At 39.7% G+C, this 14,799-nt stretch overlaps 1 protein-coding gene across 1 annotated transcript; it reads left to right on the forward strand.

Moving 5' to 3' along the window:
* Positions 1-721: 721 nt before the first annotated feature.
* On the forward strand, positions 722-10,410 carry HAS2 (hyaluronan synthase 2). Its single transcript, XM_077808838.1, has 3 exons — positions 722-1,348; positions 4,899-5,000; positions 9,481-10,410. The coding sequence occupies exons 1-3, from the start codon at positions 722-724 to the stop codon at positions 10,408-10,410; spliced, it is 1,659 nt and encodes a 552-aa protein (XP_077664964.1).
* Positions 10,411-14,799: the final 4,389 nt, after the last annotated feature.

Below are 14,799 nucleotides of genomic sequence, written 5' to 3' on the forward strand. Positions count from 1 at the left end.
TGAAAGGAAGCCAGGAATATACCATACTGCTAATCTGCCTACCTGCCTGCATACTTTTTTACATACCATTTATCACCAGGCTGTATATCTTAGCACCTTACATACTTGTTAGATCTTGCATACCTTGGAGTTCAGTAAAGGGGATACAAGGGACAGCTAAGCTAAGAATGTAGAAAGTTGTCAGAATCAACTGAAGTTTTGCAGAATTGCAAAGACTGGGTAAAATCTCAGCTATATTGCAGCTGATGAGTATTTTGCCATTGACTTCAAAGGGTAAAATCTTGATCCCATTGAAGTCGACGGCAAAAATTCCCATGACTTCAACAGAGCTGGGAGTTCACCTATATATATAAAATATATATATTCACATACATTACTAGCCAGACATCTATTTTTTAAAAGTCTCTTCAATAATATTATACTTAAGGTCTCATCCAGCAAGCCCAGGTTTCTAGGATCAGATTCTTATATAGATAGCACCTTTTGTCAGAGGATCTTAGAGGACCTTATACATGTTCACAAATTTGTGAAGTATTGGCATCCAATTTTGCAAGTTGGGAATAGTGCAACACAGAGATGATACAACTTGGCCAAGATGATGCAGAAACAGATCCTGTATCTCCTGATTCTCCATCTTGTGTTTTAGCCATTAGACCACCCAGATTACACTCTGTAGCAGGAAACAGCAATCACATTAATTATTTTTCTGGTTTTGTTACAGATGCATTGTGAGAGATTTATATGTATCCTGAGAATACTTGGAACCACGCTCTTTGGGGTTTCCCTCCTGCTCGGAATCACAGCTGCTTACATTGTTGGCTACCAGTTTATCCAAACAGATAATTACTATTTCTCTTTTGGACTCTATGGTGCTATTTTGGCATCACATCTCATCATCCAAAGCCTATTTGCCTATTTAGAACACCGGAAAATGAAAAGATCACTTGAGACTCCAATAAAGTTGAACAAAACAGTTGCCCTTTGTATTGCTGCCTATCAAGAGGATCCTGACTACTTAAGAAAATGTTTACTTTCAGTGAAAAGATTGACCTACCCTGGAATTAAAGTTATCATGGTCATTGATGGGAACTCAGAAGATGACATTTACATGATGGACATTTTTAGTGAAATCATGGGCAGGGACAAATCTGTCACTTATATATGGAGGAATAACTTTCACGAGAAGGGTCCAGGTGAGACAGAAGAGTCACATAAAGAGAGTATGCAACACGTAACTCAACTAGTCCTATCCAACAAAAGTATTTGCATCATGCAGAAATGGGGTGGAAAAAGAGAAGTAATGTACACAGCATTCAAAGCGCTGGGGAGAAGTGTGGATTATGTACAGGTAGGTATTAAAGCACTAGGCCAATGCCAATTCAAACATACCTTGACATAAAGCAGCTTTTGTATATTTCATGCAGCATGCTTTAGCCCATCCTAGTCCCTTATGAACACAGTGCTCCTTTCAGTCTATTTGAAAACAGCATGACCGTTGAAAGCATATTTTGTAACCTTTTAAAATGGTTAGACTTTCTGTTAGTATGCTAAATCTGTGCAATATTATTTGAGAAGTCTGATGAATTTCCTGATACTTAACACTACTACTCCCTTATCAAAATCGTTACATTTTTAAAAAAATTATCTACTTTGGAAGATCACTGCTTTGCCAATGTAAATTGAGATCAGAGGTAATTTTTCATTCTGGGAGATGCCCTCGATACAAACATGCAATAACCTATTAGGGCAGGGGTCGGTAACCTTCGGCACACGACCCATCAGGGTAATCCGCTGGTGGGCCATGAGACGTTTTATTTACATTGATCGTCCGCAGGCACGGCTGCCCCGCAGCTCCCAGTGGCCGCAGTTCGGCCAATGGGAGCTGTGGGAAGCAGCAGCCAGCATGTCCTTGCGGCCCACGCCGCTTCCCGCAGCTCCCATTGGCCAGGAACGGTGAACTGCGGCCACTGGGAGCTGTTGGAGGGCTGTGCCTGCGGACGGTCAATGTAAACAAAATGTCTCATTGCCCACTAGCGGATTACTCTGATGGGCCGCATGCCGAAGATTGTCGACCCCTGTATTAGGAAATATTCTCAGGAATATCTCAAAGCATTGACAGAGTCTGTAAAAAGGAGACATTTTTAAGCCTTCAAAGCCAGCTAGGACTATTCAATGAAAGGGGAGAGAGAAGGAATGGAGTTCTTACAAACACAGATGAGAAATTCTTTAGCTAAGGCCAGAAGTAGCATTTGCTTCATCTTTTACAGCTGCATTACCTCATTCACCACAACTTGGCCTTTAAAGCCTTAATCACACTGTTCACTTTAAAATGAATTAGGCAGAGTCCTATCCCCATTTACAAAGCTGCAAAGACAGATTGGTCTCAAGCTGTCCTGGATTCTGTACAAGTTTTCCTATGTTTTGGTCCTGATTCTGTGATCCACATGCACAGAAGTACTCCTCACTCCTGGAAATGGTTCTATTGCCTTCAATGAATAAAAACTACTCCGGTGAGTAAGGTTTGCAGGATCAGGCCATTTTTTGACACTGAACACCACTAGCAATGGATAAACCTTACAAGGTTCAGGGTTTGGTTTTGACTAAGCCCTGAGAAGTTCAAGCAATTCAGGCTTTTTAGAGGCTCTCCCCTTCCTCCCTGTGGACCTGAAAGTCAGTTGCCCTGGGCTTCACCTTTAAAAATCCTCTTTTGATGGTCAACCAGTTATGGAGCCTCTCTGCCGGGCTCTGGAAGGGTCAGTGTTCTAGTTGCTTACACTCTCGGGCTAATCCAGAATGCATTGCATGACGAAGTGTGCAAGATTTGAACATCATGCCATCTGAGGCCTTGCAAAGGAGCTACCAGAGTAGCTGGATCAACACCATAGGGTCTTCAAAGGCCAGAGAAGGTGGAGGGGTACAGGAAAGAGTTTCTTAGCAGGATTTTATAGGTACATGAACAGATGGAAAGAGCAGAGAATAAATAAATAAAAATGTAAATAACCACCTTTCCCCAACCCACCTCAGAAAAATTAAGCTGGTTTGTTCCCTAAACGTGATGAGCCTGATCCCCATGGTCTCAAATCTTGTGTAGTCCAATCAGGGTGCAAAGTGCTATTCTAATTTGAAAGCATTTTGCATGGATGTAAATGGCTGCACAAGAAGCACAGTGGAGAATCAGGCCTGTCATATCTCCTATTTTGCTGGTTCAGGATCTTTCATATCATCTGTCCAGGAAAACTGTAGTGAAGTGTTTCTGCTAAAGAAACAATGGCCAAAAGTATTAATAGCTATAAGTATCTACATGGGAAACAAATATTTAATAATGGGCTCTTCAGTCTAGCAGACAAAGATATAACATGATCCAATGGCTGGAAGTTGAAGCTAGACAATTCAGACTGGAAAGAATGTGAACATTTTTAACAGTGAGAGTAATTAACCACTGGAGCAATTTCCCAAGGGTTGAGATGGATTCTCCATCCCTGACAATTTTTAAATCAAGATTGGATGTTTTACCAGAAAATCTGCTTTAGGAATTCTTTTGGGGAAGTTCTATGGCCTGTGTTATACAGGAGATTGCATTAGGTTATCACAGCAGTTCCTTTTGGCCTTGGAATCTATGAATCTATGAAAAATGGGAAAAAGGAAGTGCCTCCCCGCAGAGATGCTGCCAGCACTTGCAAGGTCTATTTAGCACCTGTTCATAGGGGGCACATGACTGACTCATGACATTGACTCAAGAAGTCTGATGAGTGTCTTAGAAACTTCAACGCTAGAGTAAGCCAACCACTGAGTCATGTTAAAGAATGATGAAGTCAACTAAAGTCACATCTACACTACAAATACAACTGTCTCAGGGGGTCTGGTAACAACAGTTGTATCCCACAACACAGTGAAAGCATGGCTGTTTTGCAAATGAAGGCAAGATTTTCAAAAGTGGCTAGTAATTCTGGGTGCCTCATTTTTAGGGTGACCAACTTAAGACACTTTAAACAGGTCTGATTTTCAGACATAGAATCATAGAATATTAGGGTTGGAAGAGACTTCAGGAGGTCATCTTGCCCAATACCCTGCTCAAAGACAGCACTGAGCATCCACCCTCTGAAAATTAGGCCCCTTTTAGGTGTCTTTAAGTTGGGTGCCAAAAAAAAGTGGGCCATCCTGAGTGTGTCATCCATTTCTGTATCAATATCTCTATGTATTGGTGACCTGCTGCTTTTAGCCTTTCCTTTCCTTTTTCTTTTTTATAAAACTGCTGAAGAAAATACCAAATAGTTTTCATATCAAATGTCAAATCTTTGTATTATTTGTAACGTTCCATGCTACTAAACTGAAAAGTGAATTTGTCCTGAAATCCGCAATACGTACTTTCACATGAATTGCTAAACCCTTTTCTTAGTGAAAGTGCTATTGGGGTTCTTCTTAGACTCCTAGCTAATCTACGTAAGCATCTGTGGGTTAACTCCTCATTGATCTCCCTTATGAGAATAGGAAACATTTGAACAGGGTGCAAACACATCCGGTTTCCCTGTGCCAAAGCTCAGCCAGGAAACTGCAGACCATCCATAAACGTTTTGTTTTGATTCATATGGGTCTTAGCGCCTTCTCTCAAATAATATCTCTCTTGTTCAGATTAGCTGATCCAATGTGCCAATAAACAAATACAGATAATATGGAAAATAGAAGATTCTTTGTGACTATACCACAGACAAATGCGCTGTTTCATTCAATGATAAATCTAGTTGTCTGATATCAAATGCCCTCAGCAGAAGTAACAATACAAATTCCAGAGATTTTATTAATATGTACACTGAAACACTATATTCCCTCTTATTTTTAATTTTCTTCTCTAGTGCATTCCCTAACTCCATTTTTTCTTTTTTTCTTTGTGTTACTTATAGGTTTGTGATTCAGATACAATGCTTGATCCGGCCTCATCGGTGGAGATGGTAAAGGTTTTAGAGGAAGATCCAATGGTTGGCGGAGTTGGGGGTGATGTGCAGGTGGATATGGTGAACTTCAGATTAACTGAGCAGCATTAATAGCAAATATTTCTAAAACAAAATTATCCCCAGACTTGAATTAACACAAGGAATTGGGAATTTTGTAGCAATAATTTAGAGTCCTGTTTATTTTAAGAGATTTTCTATCTCTGGTGGTACTCATCACTACCATAGTATCTAAGGACCTTGTAATCTTTATAATATATTTAGCCTCACAACACCCCTGTGAGGTAGGCCCAGATCCTCATAGATATTTAGGTACCTAACTGATTTCAATGGGAGTTAAGTGCTTTTGAGGATCTGGGCCTAAGTGATTTGCCCAAAGTTACACAGGAAGTCTGTGGTAAAATAGGGAACTGAACCTGGATCTCCTGACTGTTACATTAGCACCCTAGCCAATAGACCACCCTTCCTCTCCGTTAATTATTTTACTATTTCCAGCTTTGATTATTAAAACTGAAAGTATTTTTGAAATCCCATAAACTAGTCACTCTGTATGCTGTTTTACTTTTGTATTTCTCTGAGCTAGGACAATGAAAATCCCTGAAGTCAGTTCCACTTTTGTTTGTAGTCACATTCTCTGATATTTTCATTAGAATATAAGAATAGCCATACTGGCTCAGAAAAATGGTCCAGCTAGCCCAGTATCTTGTCTTCCAATAGCGGCCAGTGCCAGATGCTACAGAGGAAGTGAACAAAAGAGGGCAATATATCCAGTGATCCATCCCCTGTCATCCAGTCCCAGCTTCTGGCAGTCAGAAGTTTAGGGACACCCAGAGCATGGGGTTGCTTCTCTGACCATGTGGACTATAGCCATTGACAGAACTACACTCCAGGAACTTATTTAATTCTTTTTTGAACCCTGTTATGCTTTTGACCTTCACATCATCCCCTGGCAATGAGTTCCACCGATTCTGTGTGTTGTGTGAAGAAATACTTCCTCATGTTTGTTTTAACCCTGCTGCCTATTAATTTCATTGGGTGACCCCTCGTTCTTGTGTTATGAGGAGTAAATAACACTTCCCTTTTCACTTTCTCCACACCGTTCTATCATATCCCCTCTTAGCCATCTCTTTTCTAAACTGAACAGTCCCAAGCTTTCTAATCTCACTAACGTGGAAGCTGTTCCACACCCCTAATCATTTTTGTTGCCGTTCTCTGTACTTTTTCCAATTCTAATTTATCTTTTTTGAGATGAGGCGAACAGAACTGCACACAGTATTCAAGGTGTGGAAGTATCATGGATTTATGTAGTGGCACTTTGATATTTTCTGTCTTATTATCTATCCCTTTCCTAATGATTCCCAGCATTCTGTTCGCTTTCTTGACGGCTGCTGCACATTGAGCAGCTGTTTTCAGAGAACTATCCATGATGACTCCATGATCTCTTTCTTGAGTGGCGACAACTAATTTAGACCCCATCATTTTGTATGTATAATTAGGATTGTTTTCCAATGTGCATTACTTTGCATTTATCAACATTGAATTTTATCTGCTATTTTGTTGCCCAGGCACACAGTTTTGTGACATCCCTTTCTAATTCTTCACTTAGCTTTGGACTTAACGATCTTGAATAATTTTATATTGTCTGTAAACTTTGCAACCTCACTTTTTACCTCTTTTCCCAAATCATTTATGAGTATATTGAACAGCACTCATTCAAGTATAGATCCTTGGGTGAAACCCCACTTTTTACCCCTCTCTACTAGAAGACTAACCATTTATTTCTGCCCTTTGTTTCTTATCTTTTAACCAGTTACTGATCCATGAGAAGGACCTTCCATCTTTTACCATAACTGCCTACTTTGCTTAAGAGCCTTTTGTGAGGGACTTTATCAAACACTTTCTGAAAGATCAAGTACGCTATATCCATTGGATCAACTTTGTCCACATGTTTGTTGACCCCTCAAAGAATTGCAATAGATTGGTGAGCCGTGATTTCCCTTTACAAAAGCCATGTTGACTCTTCCCCGACATATCATCATTCTGTTCTTTTCTATAGTTTCAATCAATTTGCCTCGGACTGAAGTTAGTCTTACTGGCCTGCAATTGCCAGGATTCCCTCTGGAGCCTGTTTTTAAAAAATGATGTTACATTAGCTATCCTCCAGGCATCTGAAACAGAGGTTGTTTTAAGCAATATGTTACATCCCACAGTTAGTAGTTTCGTATTTGAGTTCCTTCAAAACTCTTACCCTCTGGTCCTGGTGACGTTTTAATTTATCAATTTGTTCCAAAACCTCCTCTATTGACATCTCAGTCCGGGACAGTTCATCAGATCACTCACCTAAAAAGAATGGCTCAGATGTGGCAAATCTTCCCTCACATCCTCTGCCGTGAAGACTGATGCAAAGAATTCATTTAGCTTCTCCCCAACAGTCTTGTCTTCCTTGAGTGCTCCTTTAGCACTTCAGTCATCCAGTGGTTCCACTGATGGTTTGGCAGACTTCCTGACGCTAATGTACTTAAAAAAAAATTGATGTTAGTTTTTGTTTCTTCTACTAGTTGCTCTTCAAATTCTTTTTTTGGACAGTCTAATTATACTTTTACACTTGATTTACCAGAGTTTTTGTTTCTTTCTATTCTCCTCAACAGGATTTGACTTCCAATTTCTAAAGCATGCCTCTATCTGCCACTTTTACACTGGTGTTTAGTCATTGTGACATTTTTTGGTCCTCTTACTGTATTTTTTTATTTGGGGTATACATACACGAGTATCTTTTATATTTTTAAATAGTTTCTATGCAGCTTGCAGGCATTTCACTCTTGTGACTGTTCCTTTTAATTTTCGTTTACTAGCCGCCTTATTTTTGTATAGTTGCATTTTTTGAACTTAAATACTACTGTAATGGGTTTCTTTGGTCTTTTCCTCCCTACAAAAATGTTAAATTTAATTATGTTATGGTCACTATTACCAAGCAGTTCAGCTATATTCATCTCTTGGATTAGATCCTGTGTGTCATTTAGGACTAAATCAAGAACTGCCTTCACCTTGTGTGTTCCTTGACTAGCTTCTCCAAGAAGCAGTCATTAATGGTATCTAGAAATTTTATCTTTGCATCTCATCCTGAGGTGCCATGTTCCCCAGTCAATATGGAGATAGTTGAAATCCCCCATTATTATCAAGTTTTCTGTTTTTGTAACATCTCTAAACTCCCTTAGCATTTCACAGTCACCATCACCATCCGAGTCAGGTAGTCAGCAGTATAAATTCCTATTGCTATATTCTTATTATTCAAGCATGGAATTCCTATGCATAGAGATTCTATGGTACAGTTTGATTAATTTAACATTGTTACTATGTTTGATTATGCTTTCTTTAACAGATAGTGCCACTCCCCCACTAGCACAACCTACTCTATCATTCCTATATATTTTGCACCCTTGTATTACCATGTCCACTTGATTATCATCATCCTGTGATACCTGTTATATCCATATCAATTTAACACCAGCCACTCAAGTTCACCCATTTTAGTGCATTTTCAGTGCTGCAATGTTTGGGTTGAAAATGCAGCAGAGGGGTGTTTATTTATTTCAAAACAATTGCTTCTGATGGGATTTATTTAAAAAAATGCATAATAACAGTTTCACTGGTCTTCGGTTTTTATAAAAAAAACTTCTAGTTTCCCTCTCCACCCAGTAGACTTTTAACATGGGTTGAAGGAGAAATATCTTTACTCTTGCAGCCTGCTAGCTATGTGGTCAGATGGCCAGACAGCTAATAGCTGAGGCCCAGGGCCTGGGAGTTAGGCACCTAAATACCTGGGCCTGAGTCCCTGTCTGAGCTTGCTGCCCACCTTCCCTGCTGCTGCACCCTGCTCAGAACAAATCAGGCATTACACTTACCTGTGAGTGTGAGAGTTAAGGAGGTGGGAGACAGTCTGAGCTCAGAGAGGGAGGTGAATGGTCCCTAAGCAGCGCTTCTGCTCTGTGGCACACAGCAGAAACAGAGCACAACAGGGGGTGTGTCCCCAGGAGTCTTTTGGGGTCTGTTAAGTGGGAATGGGCAGAGTGGCACAGAGGAAGAGTCAGTACATGGGGCTGGAAAGGAAGATCAATGAGTTGGGAGGGTGATTCTTTGTGGGAGTGAGGGGAAGGTTTATGTTGTTTTTGGACAGAAGGGAGAGAAGTTTTGGTGGGACAGGATCCTATTTAATGTTTATTTTGACCTCCCTAGCAATGCCCTTCTGAATAGACATGTCTGGGACTCTGAACAGTCACTGTCAGTGAGGAAGCATGGCTTCTGCAAGAGCCAATTCAGCTTGGTAGGAATTGATAGTCTAACCCTTGGTTTAAAGTGCTGACGTTTTAATGGTAACTCTTGATGTTTATCCTGAATTGTCAAGGTGGACAGCTCTTCCCACAATTCATTGTCCCATATTTTGGTTAGTGCCATTCACTTCATGAGTGTTAGTTTCTGATCCAGAAATATTTCCATTTTTTAAGAGCTAATTTTTGAAATTTCCTTTTACTTGCAGATTTTGAACAAGTATGATTCCTGGATCTCCTTTCTTAGCAGCGTGAGATACTGGATGGCATTTAACATAGAACGAGCCTGTCAGTCCTATTTTGGCTGTGTACAGTGCATCAGTGGACCTCTGGGAATGTACAGGAACTCCTTACTGCATGAATTTGTGGAAGATTGGTACAATCAAGAATTTATGGGCTCCCAGTGTAGTTTTGGAGATGACAGACATCTGACTAACCGAGTGCTGAGTCTGGGTTATGCCACAAAGTACACAGCTAGATCAAAGTGCCTTACTGAAACACCTATAGAATACCTAAGGTGGTTGAACCAGCAGACCCGTTGGAGTAAATCATACTTTAGAGAGTGGCTGTATAATGCAATGTGGTTCCACAAGCATCATTTGTGGATGACTTACGAAGCTGTAATCACTGGATTCTTTCCTTTCTTCCTCATTGCCACAGTCATTCAGCTTTTCTACCGGGGGAAAATCTGGAACATACTCCTTTTCTTGTTGACAGTTCAGTTAGTGGGCCTTGTAAAGTCTTCCTTTGCCAGCTGCCTTAGGGGGAACATTGTCATGGTGTTCATGTCACTCTACTCAGTGTTGTACATGTCAAGTTTACTTCCAGCGAAGATGTTCGCAATAGCCACAATAAACAAAGCAGGGTGGGGCACATCAGGAAGAAAAACCATTGTCGTCAATTTCATAGGACTTATTCCAGTATCTGTTTGGTTTACAATCCTTCTAGGCGGTGTGATTTTCACTATATGCAAGGAATCAAAAAAGTCATTTTCCGATTCAAAACAGACTGTTCTCATCATTGGTACAGTACTCTATGCATGCTACTGGGTTATGCTTTTGACTTTGTATTTGGTTCTTATCACCAAATGTGGCAGGCGGAAGAAAGGGCAACAGTATGACATGGTGCTTGATGTATGATGTTTCTGCAGAACGTTACACAGAAAATTTTAAAGCAACCCAACAACTTGATAGTATTTGTGGCATCGAATTAATGTCACCATGAGAAATGGATCACTGCTGCTGGGACTTAAACGTTCATGTTTCTATGGGTTCGTTTTCATCCTGCCAAAGTAAAAACACACCATTGTTTTTTCTGAAGGGGGAAAAAAACCACACAGATTCAACCTGTTCACAGGAAAATGGGAGGACTTCTTTGTTTATGCACTTTTTTTTATTGTGCATACGCCTGACAGTGTTACGTTCTATATACCTCACTAGTCATGCTTATGTGGGTGGACAGGAAGGAAAGGAGTTCGGTGAATCAAGCAAAGGATCTTGCAACCTAATTTATGAACTTTTTTAAATAGTTTTGTTTTATAGGGTCTTTTTGTCTTAGGCTGACAAATGTAATGCCAAAGGTAAATTTTAAGAGGCCATTGGCTGAGCTGTATTTTTATATTATTGTCTTATTTGTGTGTGTGTATTTTTACACCAACTTTTTGAAAAATTTCCATATTTTATATTTTACTTATCTGCCAAAAGAACACCTCCCCGACATTTTGCTCTCTATCTATCCTTCTAAATACGTTTTGAAAGAATTCACTCTCTCTCCCCCCAAAAAGCTGCCCACAATGTGAAAACGTGTTGATTTTGATATTGTTCACAACAAAAATAATAAAATGTCTCTCTACATTTTTTAAATTGCTGAATGGTTATTTCTGTGAAAAGTATTTAAATGTTTTCTTGAACTTTTGATTTAATTGTATCGAAAAAGGTCAACATTGTTGTCAGGTTTTGAAAAGAAACATATTTGTAGGCACGAAAAGGCCAAAGGGGTACAAATGTGCAATTTTATTGGAGGACATTGTAAGAGGGAACCCTGATTCTCTAAAGAGAACACTACAGTCTTGGCATATGGCCATGGGTATACAATGGCCTGTTCTTGATGCCATTGAAGTTAATGGCAAAACTCCCTTTGGTTTTGATGGGAGAAGGATTTGGGCCTACAGGTTCTGATCCTAGGACATGTTGAGCACCCACAACGCTTTGACTTCCATGAACGTTGCGATGCTCAGCATTGCTCAGGACCAGGCAGAGAGTGCACATTTTCTTAGGATAAAAAGTCAACGCATTGAAGACAAAAATGGCCACAATTTTCAAACCCTGGGTGCCTAAATAAGGCTTCTAAACTGACATCCATATATCTTTTTTTTTTTTAAGACCAGAAGAAACCATCAGATCATCTAGTCTGACCTCCCGTATAACACAATCCATACAATTTCACTGTTACCCCTGTACAGAGCCCCATGACTTGTGTCTGACTAAAGCATATCTTCCAGAAAGACATCCAGTCTTCGTTTCAAGAGATGGAGAATCTACTACTTCCCTGGCCTAAATATAATTTAGGACACTGGGTTTGAAAGCTTTGGAAAGTCACTTTTAGGACTAAATTCTGCAGTCCTTAACCAGGATGTTAGCCAAAGGAATGCAGCATTGAGCCTTAAAATACGAAAGCTTATGCTCAAATAAATTTTTTAGTCTCTAAGGTGCCACAAGTACGCCTTTTCTTCTTGTGGATACAGACTAACACGGCTGCTACTCTGAAACCTATATAAAGAATGATAGAACATTGGCTGCATACAAATATATGCCCTTTTGGATTCTGGCATAAAAAGGACTGTCGCAAAGCAGAAACCAGCATATGATATTTTTAACAACCTAGAAGCATGCTCACCTTCCTTTATATGCAGACGTGAATATATTCTGCTGTAGAATGAATGGGACACACACTACCTTCTTGTCTGATTATGTTAAGGTACATGGTTGCTTGAATGTTATACTATGTTCATGATTGAAGAGTTGATCTTTGTGGGTTACAAAATAGAACAAGCAGTATTAAAAACAAGCAAAAAAAAAAACATTTTAAAAAAACTTGAGTTTGCCTTTTAACTATTTATGTTGTAAGTTAAAGCTTGAGTAACATTCAAATGTCAAATAAATCCTCTCATTCTATAAGATATTGAATTAATTGCCTGTATTTATTCTAGCAATTATTCAATGTACTTCCAGTATAGGTGGTATAGTATAATTGTTACTTTCATAAATAAAATATTTTTGATAAGATCATGACTAATTCATGTTGTTTTTCTATAGTGCTTTTGCAGCTATTGCAGCACACTTTAATGGTAGCAAATTTACAGCCACATGCCTGATTTCCGGGTTGCAATTCAATAACATGTCAATGAACAGTTCATTTTAATTTGGCAATTTTTCAGACCTAGAAGAGAGCAAGGATGGTCTTGTGGCTTGAGGAAATGGAAAGGAAACAACCGGCATGGATTCAATCTAGCATTACTACTTGTATTAGGTTAATATTTAAGGTCCATGATTCTTGATTGGGAGTCCCATTGTGCTGGGTACAATGGTAGATGGGGTGGGGAGTGTGGTAGAACTCTGAACTGGAATTAGGAAAACAAGGTTCCATTCCGAGCTCTATCGCTGGCCTTATGGCCTGGGAAAATCATGTGGCCGCTCCCTGCCTCAGTTTCCCCAGTTACAAAACAGGGATAATGATACTTTCCTCCTTTGTAAGGTGATTTGAGATCTCTGGATGAGCCAGACTATAGAAGCTAGTTGTTTTTAGGCACTGTACAGACAAGTACTAAAGAAGATAGCTCTCTAGGATAGGGATGCTTTCTGACGCTGGCACCCACCTAAGTAATTAATACTCTATTCCCAAATCTACCACAAACTTCTTGTGTGACCTTGGGCACTTGTACTTTTCTGAAGTCAATGGGAGCTGCTGGAGCTTAGCACCTCTGCAAATCAAGGCACTAACTTCTCTGTGCCTCCATTTCCCCATCTATAGTAGCAGGAGGGTTGCAAGGCTTCATTTAACACTTGAGGTAGAACTGGTCAAAATTTTTTTTTAAAATCTTTCTATTGAAAGTAAAAATATTCATGGAAAATTTTCTGCTATTTTCTGCTATTTGGACCAAAAATGAAATGTTTTCTGCAAAAATGATTGGGTGTCAGCGAAATTCAGTTGTCCTGAAACCCATAATTCTTAACCAAAAACATTCTGCTTTCAGTTTTTCATGCAAAACCCAAAACATTATGGGAAATTTCAATTAAAACAAGTTTTAGTTTTAAATTTCCTGTGAAAAACTGGCATTTTTGACCAGCTGTTATAAGTTCTCTAGATTCTATGGTGATGAATTCCATTAAAAACAAAAAACAAAACCCCTATGCATAATACAACACTTAAAGCCTCATTAAAAAAAAATTCCCATGAACTGGATATACAGATATAAATGTATACATATACACACACAGACACTATATCACGGTATCTATATCATGGCTACAATCCATTCCCAGAGCTGAACCAATTTAGCTCAAGAACAAGCATCTGCATTCATCAGGTGTAGAGCAAGACCTAGGAGACCTCAGTGGTAACCTGGAGGAAGAAGCCTTCCTATTATGATTGCTTGTGGGCTTTGTTTTGGCCACAAATCAGGATTCTTTCAAAAGAATATCTATTTAGCACAACTTTTTAACAGGAAAACAATTGTCATGCATTTGCTGCTAAGCGTTCCAGTGCTTGGAACTATTGAGAGTCAGCATATTGTAATTTCTGACTTTTAGGCTTAACAGGAGCAGGGTGGGAAGTTCTCTGGTGGAAAAAACCTGTAACTGGCCCTGATCCTGCCAGGTGCGCCATGCATATGGAACCCTGTATGCCCAGGAAGACCAATTAACTTCAATGCTGCTATGAATGAATTCAGGGGGCAGCCCACTTGCAGCCTTCTGTAGGATTGTGGCCTGTATTTGCTTTCCATAACTTCACTGTGTTCGAGATGGAGCTGCAGATAGCATTTGCAATACACGACCCAGCTCTCCCTTCCTTTTAATGGGTGCAACACACAGAAATTTCCCTTAGACTTATATGAAGGCAGAATTGGGACCACAGGACTTGACTCTGCTCCCACTGAAATCAATGAGAGTTTTTTCATACATTTCCACAGGAGCTGACTTGGGCCCACAGTTTGTTTTTATCACTGGAGTCCTGATCCTGCAAAGTACCAAATACCTCCACAAAGTGCTAAATGCCCTCAATCTCCATTAACATCACTGGAAACTGAGGTGCAACCTGTAAGATTGGGCCTCAAATTACAAAAGCAAATTGTGGGCCCCACCCAGCTCCTGTGGGAGTCAATGGAGGCTTGTAGTAGTGTGATCCATGTGATCACCAGAGCCCAGTGGCAAAAAAGAGAGACCATGGTGGCAAAAGATACTGAAGTAGAAACAACACAGGAAGGGTAGGAGTGCATAATTCTTAAATAGTATTTCCCATTTGAAAATAAA

This window comes from Eretmochelys imbricata, chromosome 2, assembly GCF_965152235.1.
Source record: "Eretmochelys imbricata isolate rEreImb1 chromosome 2, rEreImb1.hap1, whole genome shotgun sequence".
Classification (NCBI taxonomy): Eukaryota; Metazoa; Chordata; order Testudines; family Cheloniidae; genus Eretmochelys; species Eretmochelys imbricata.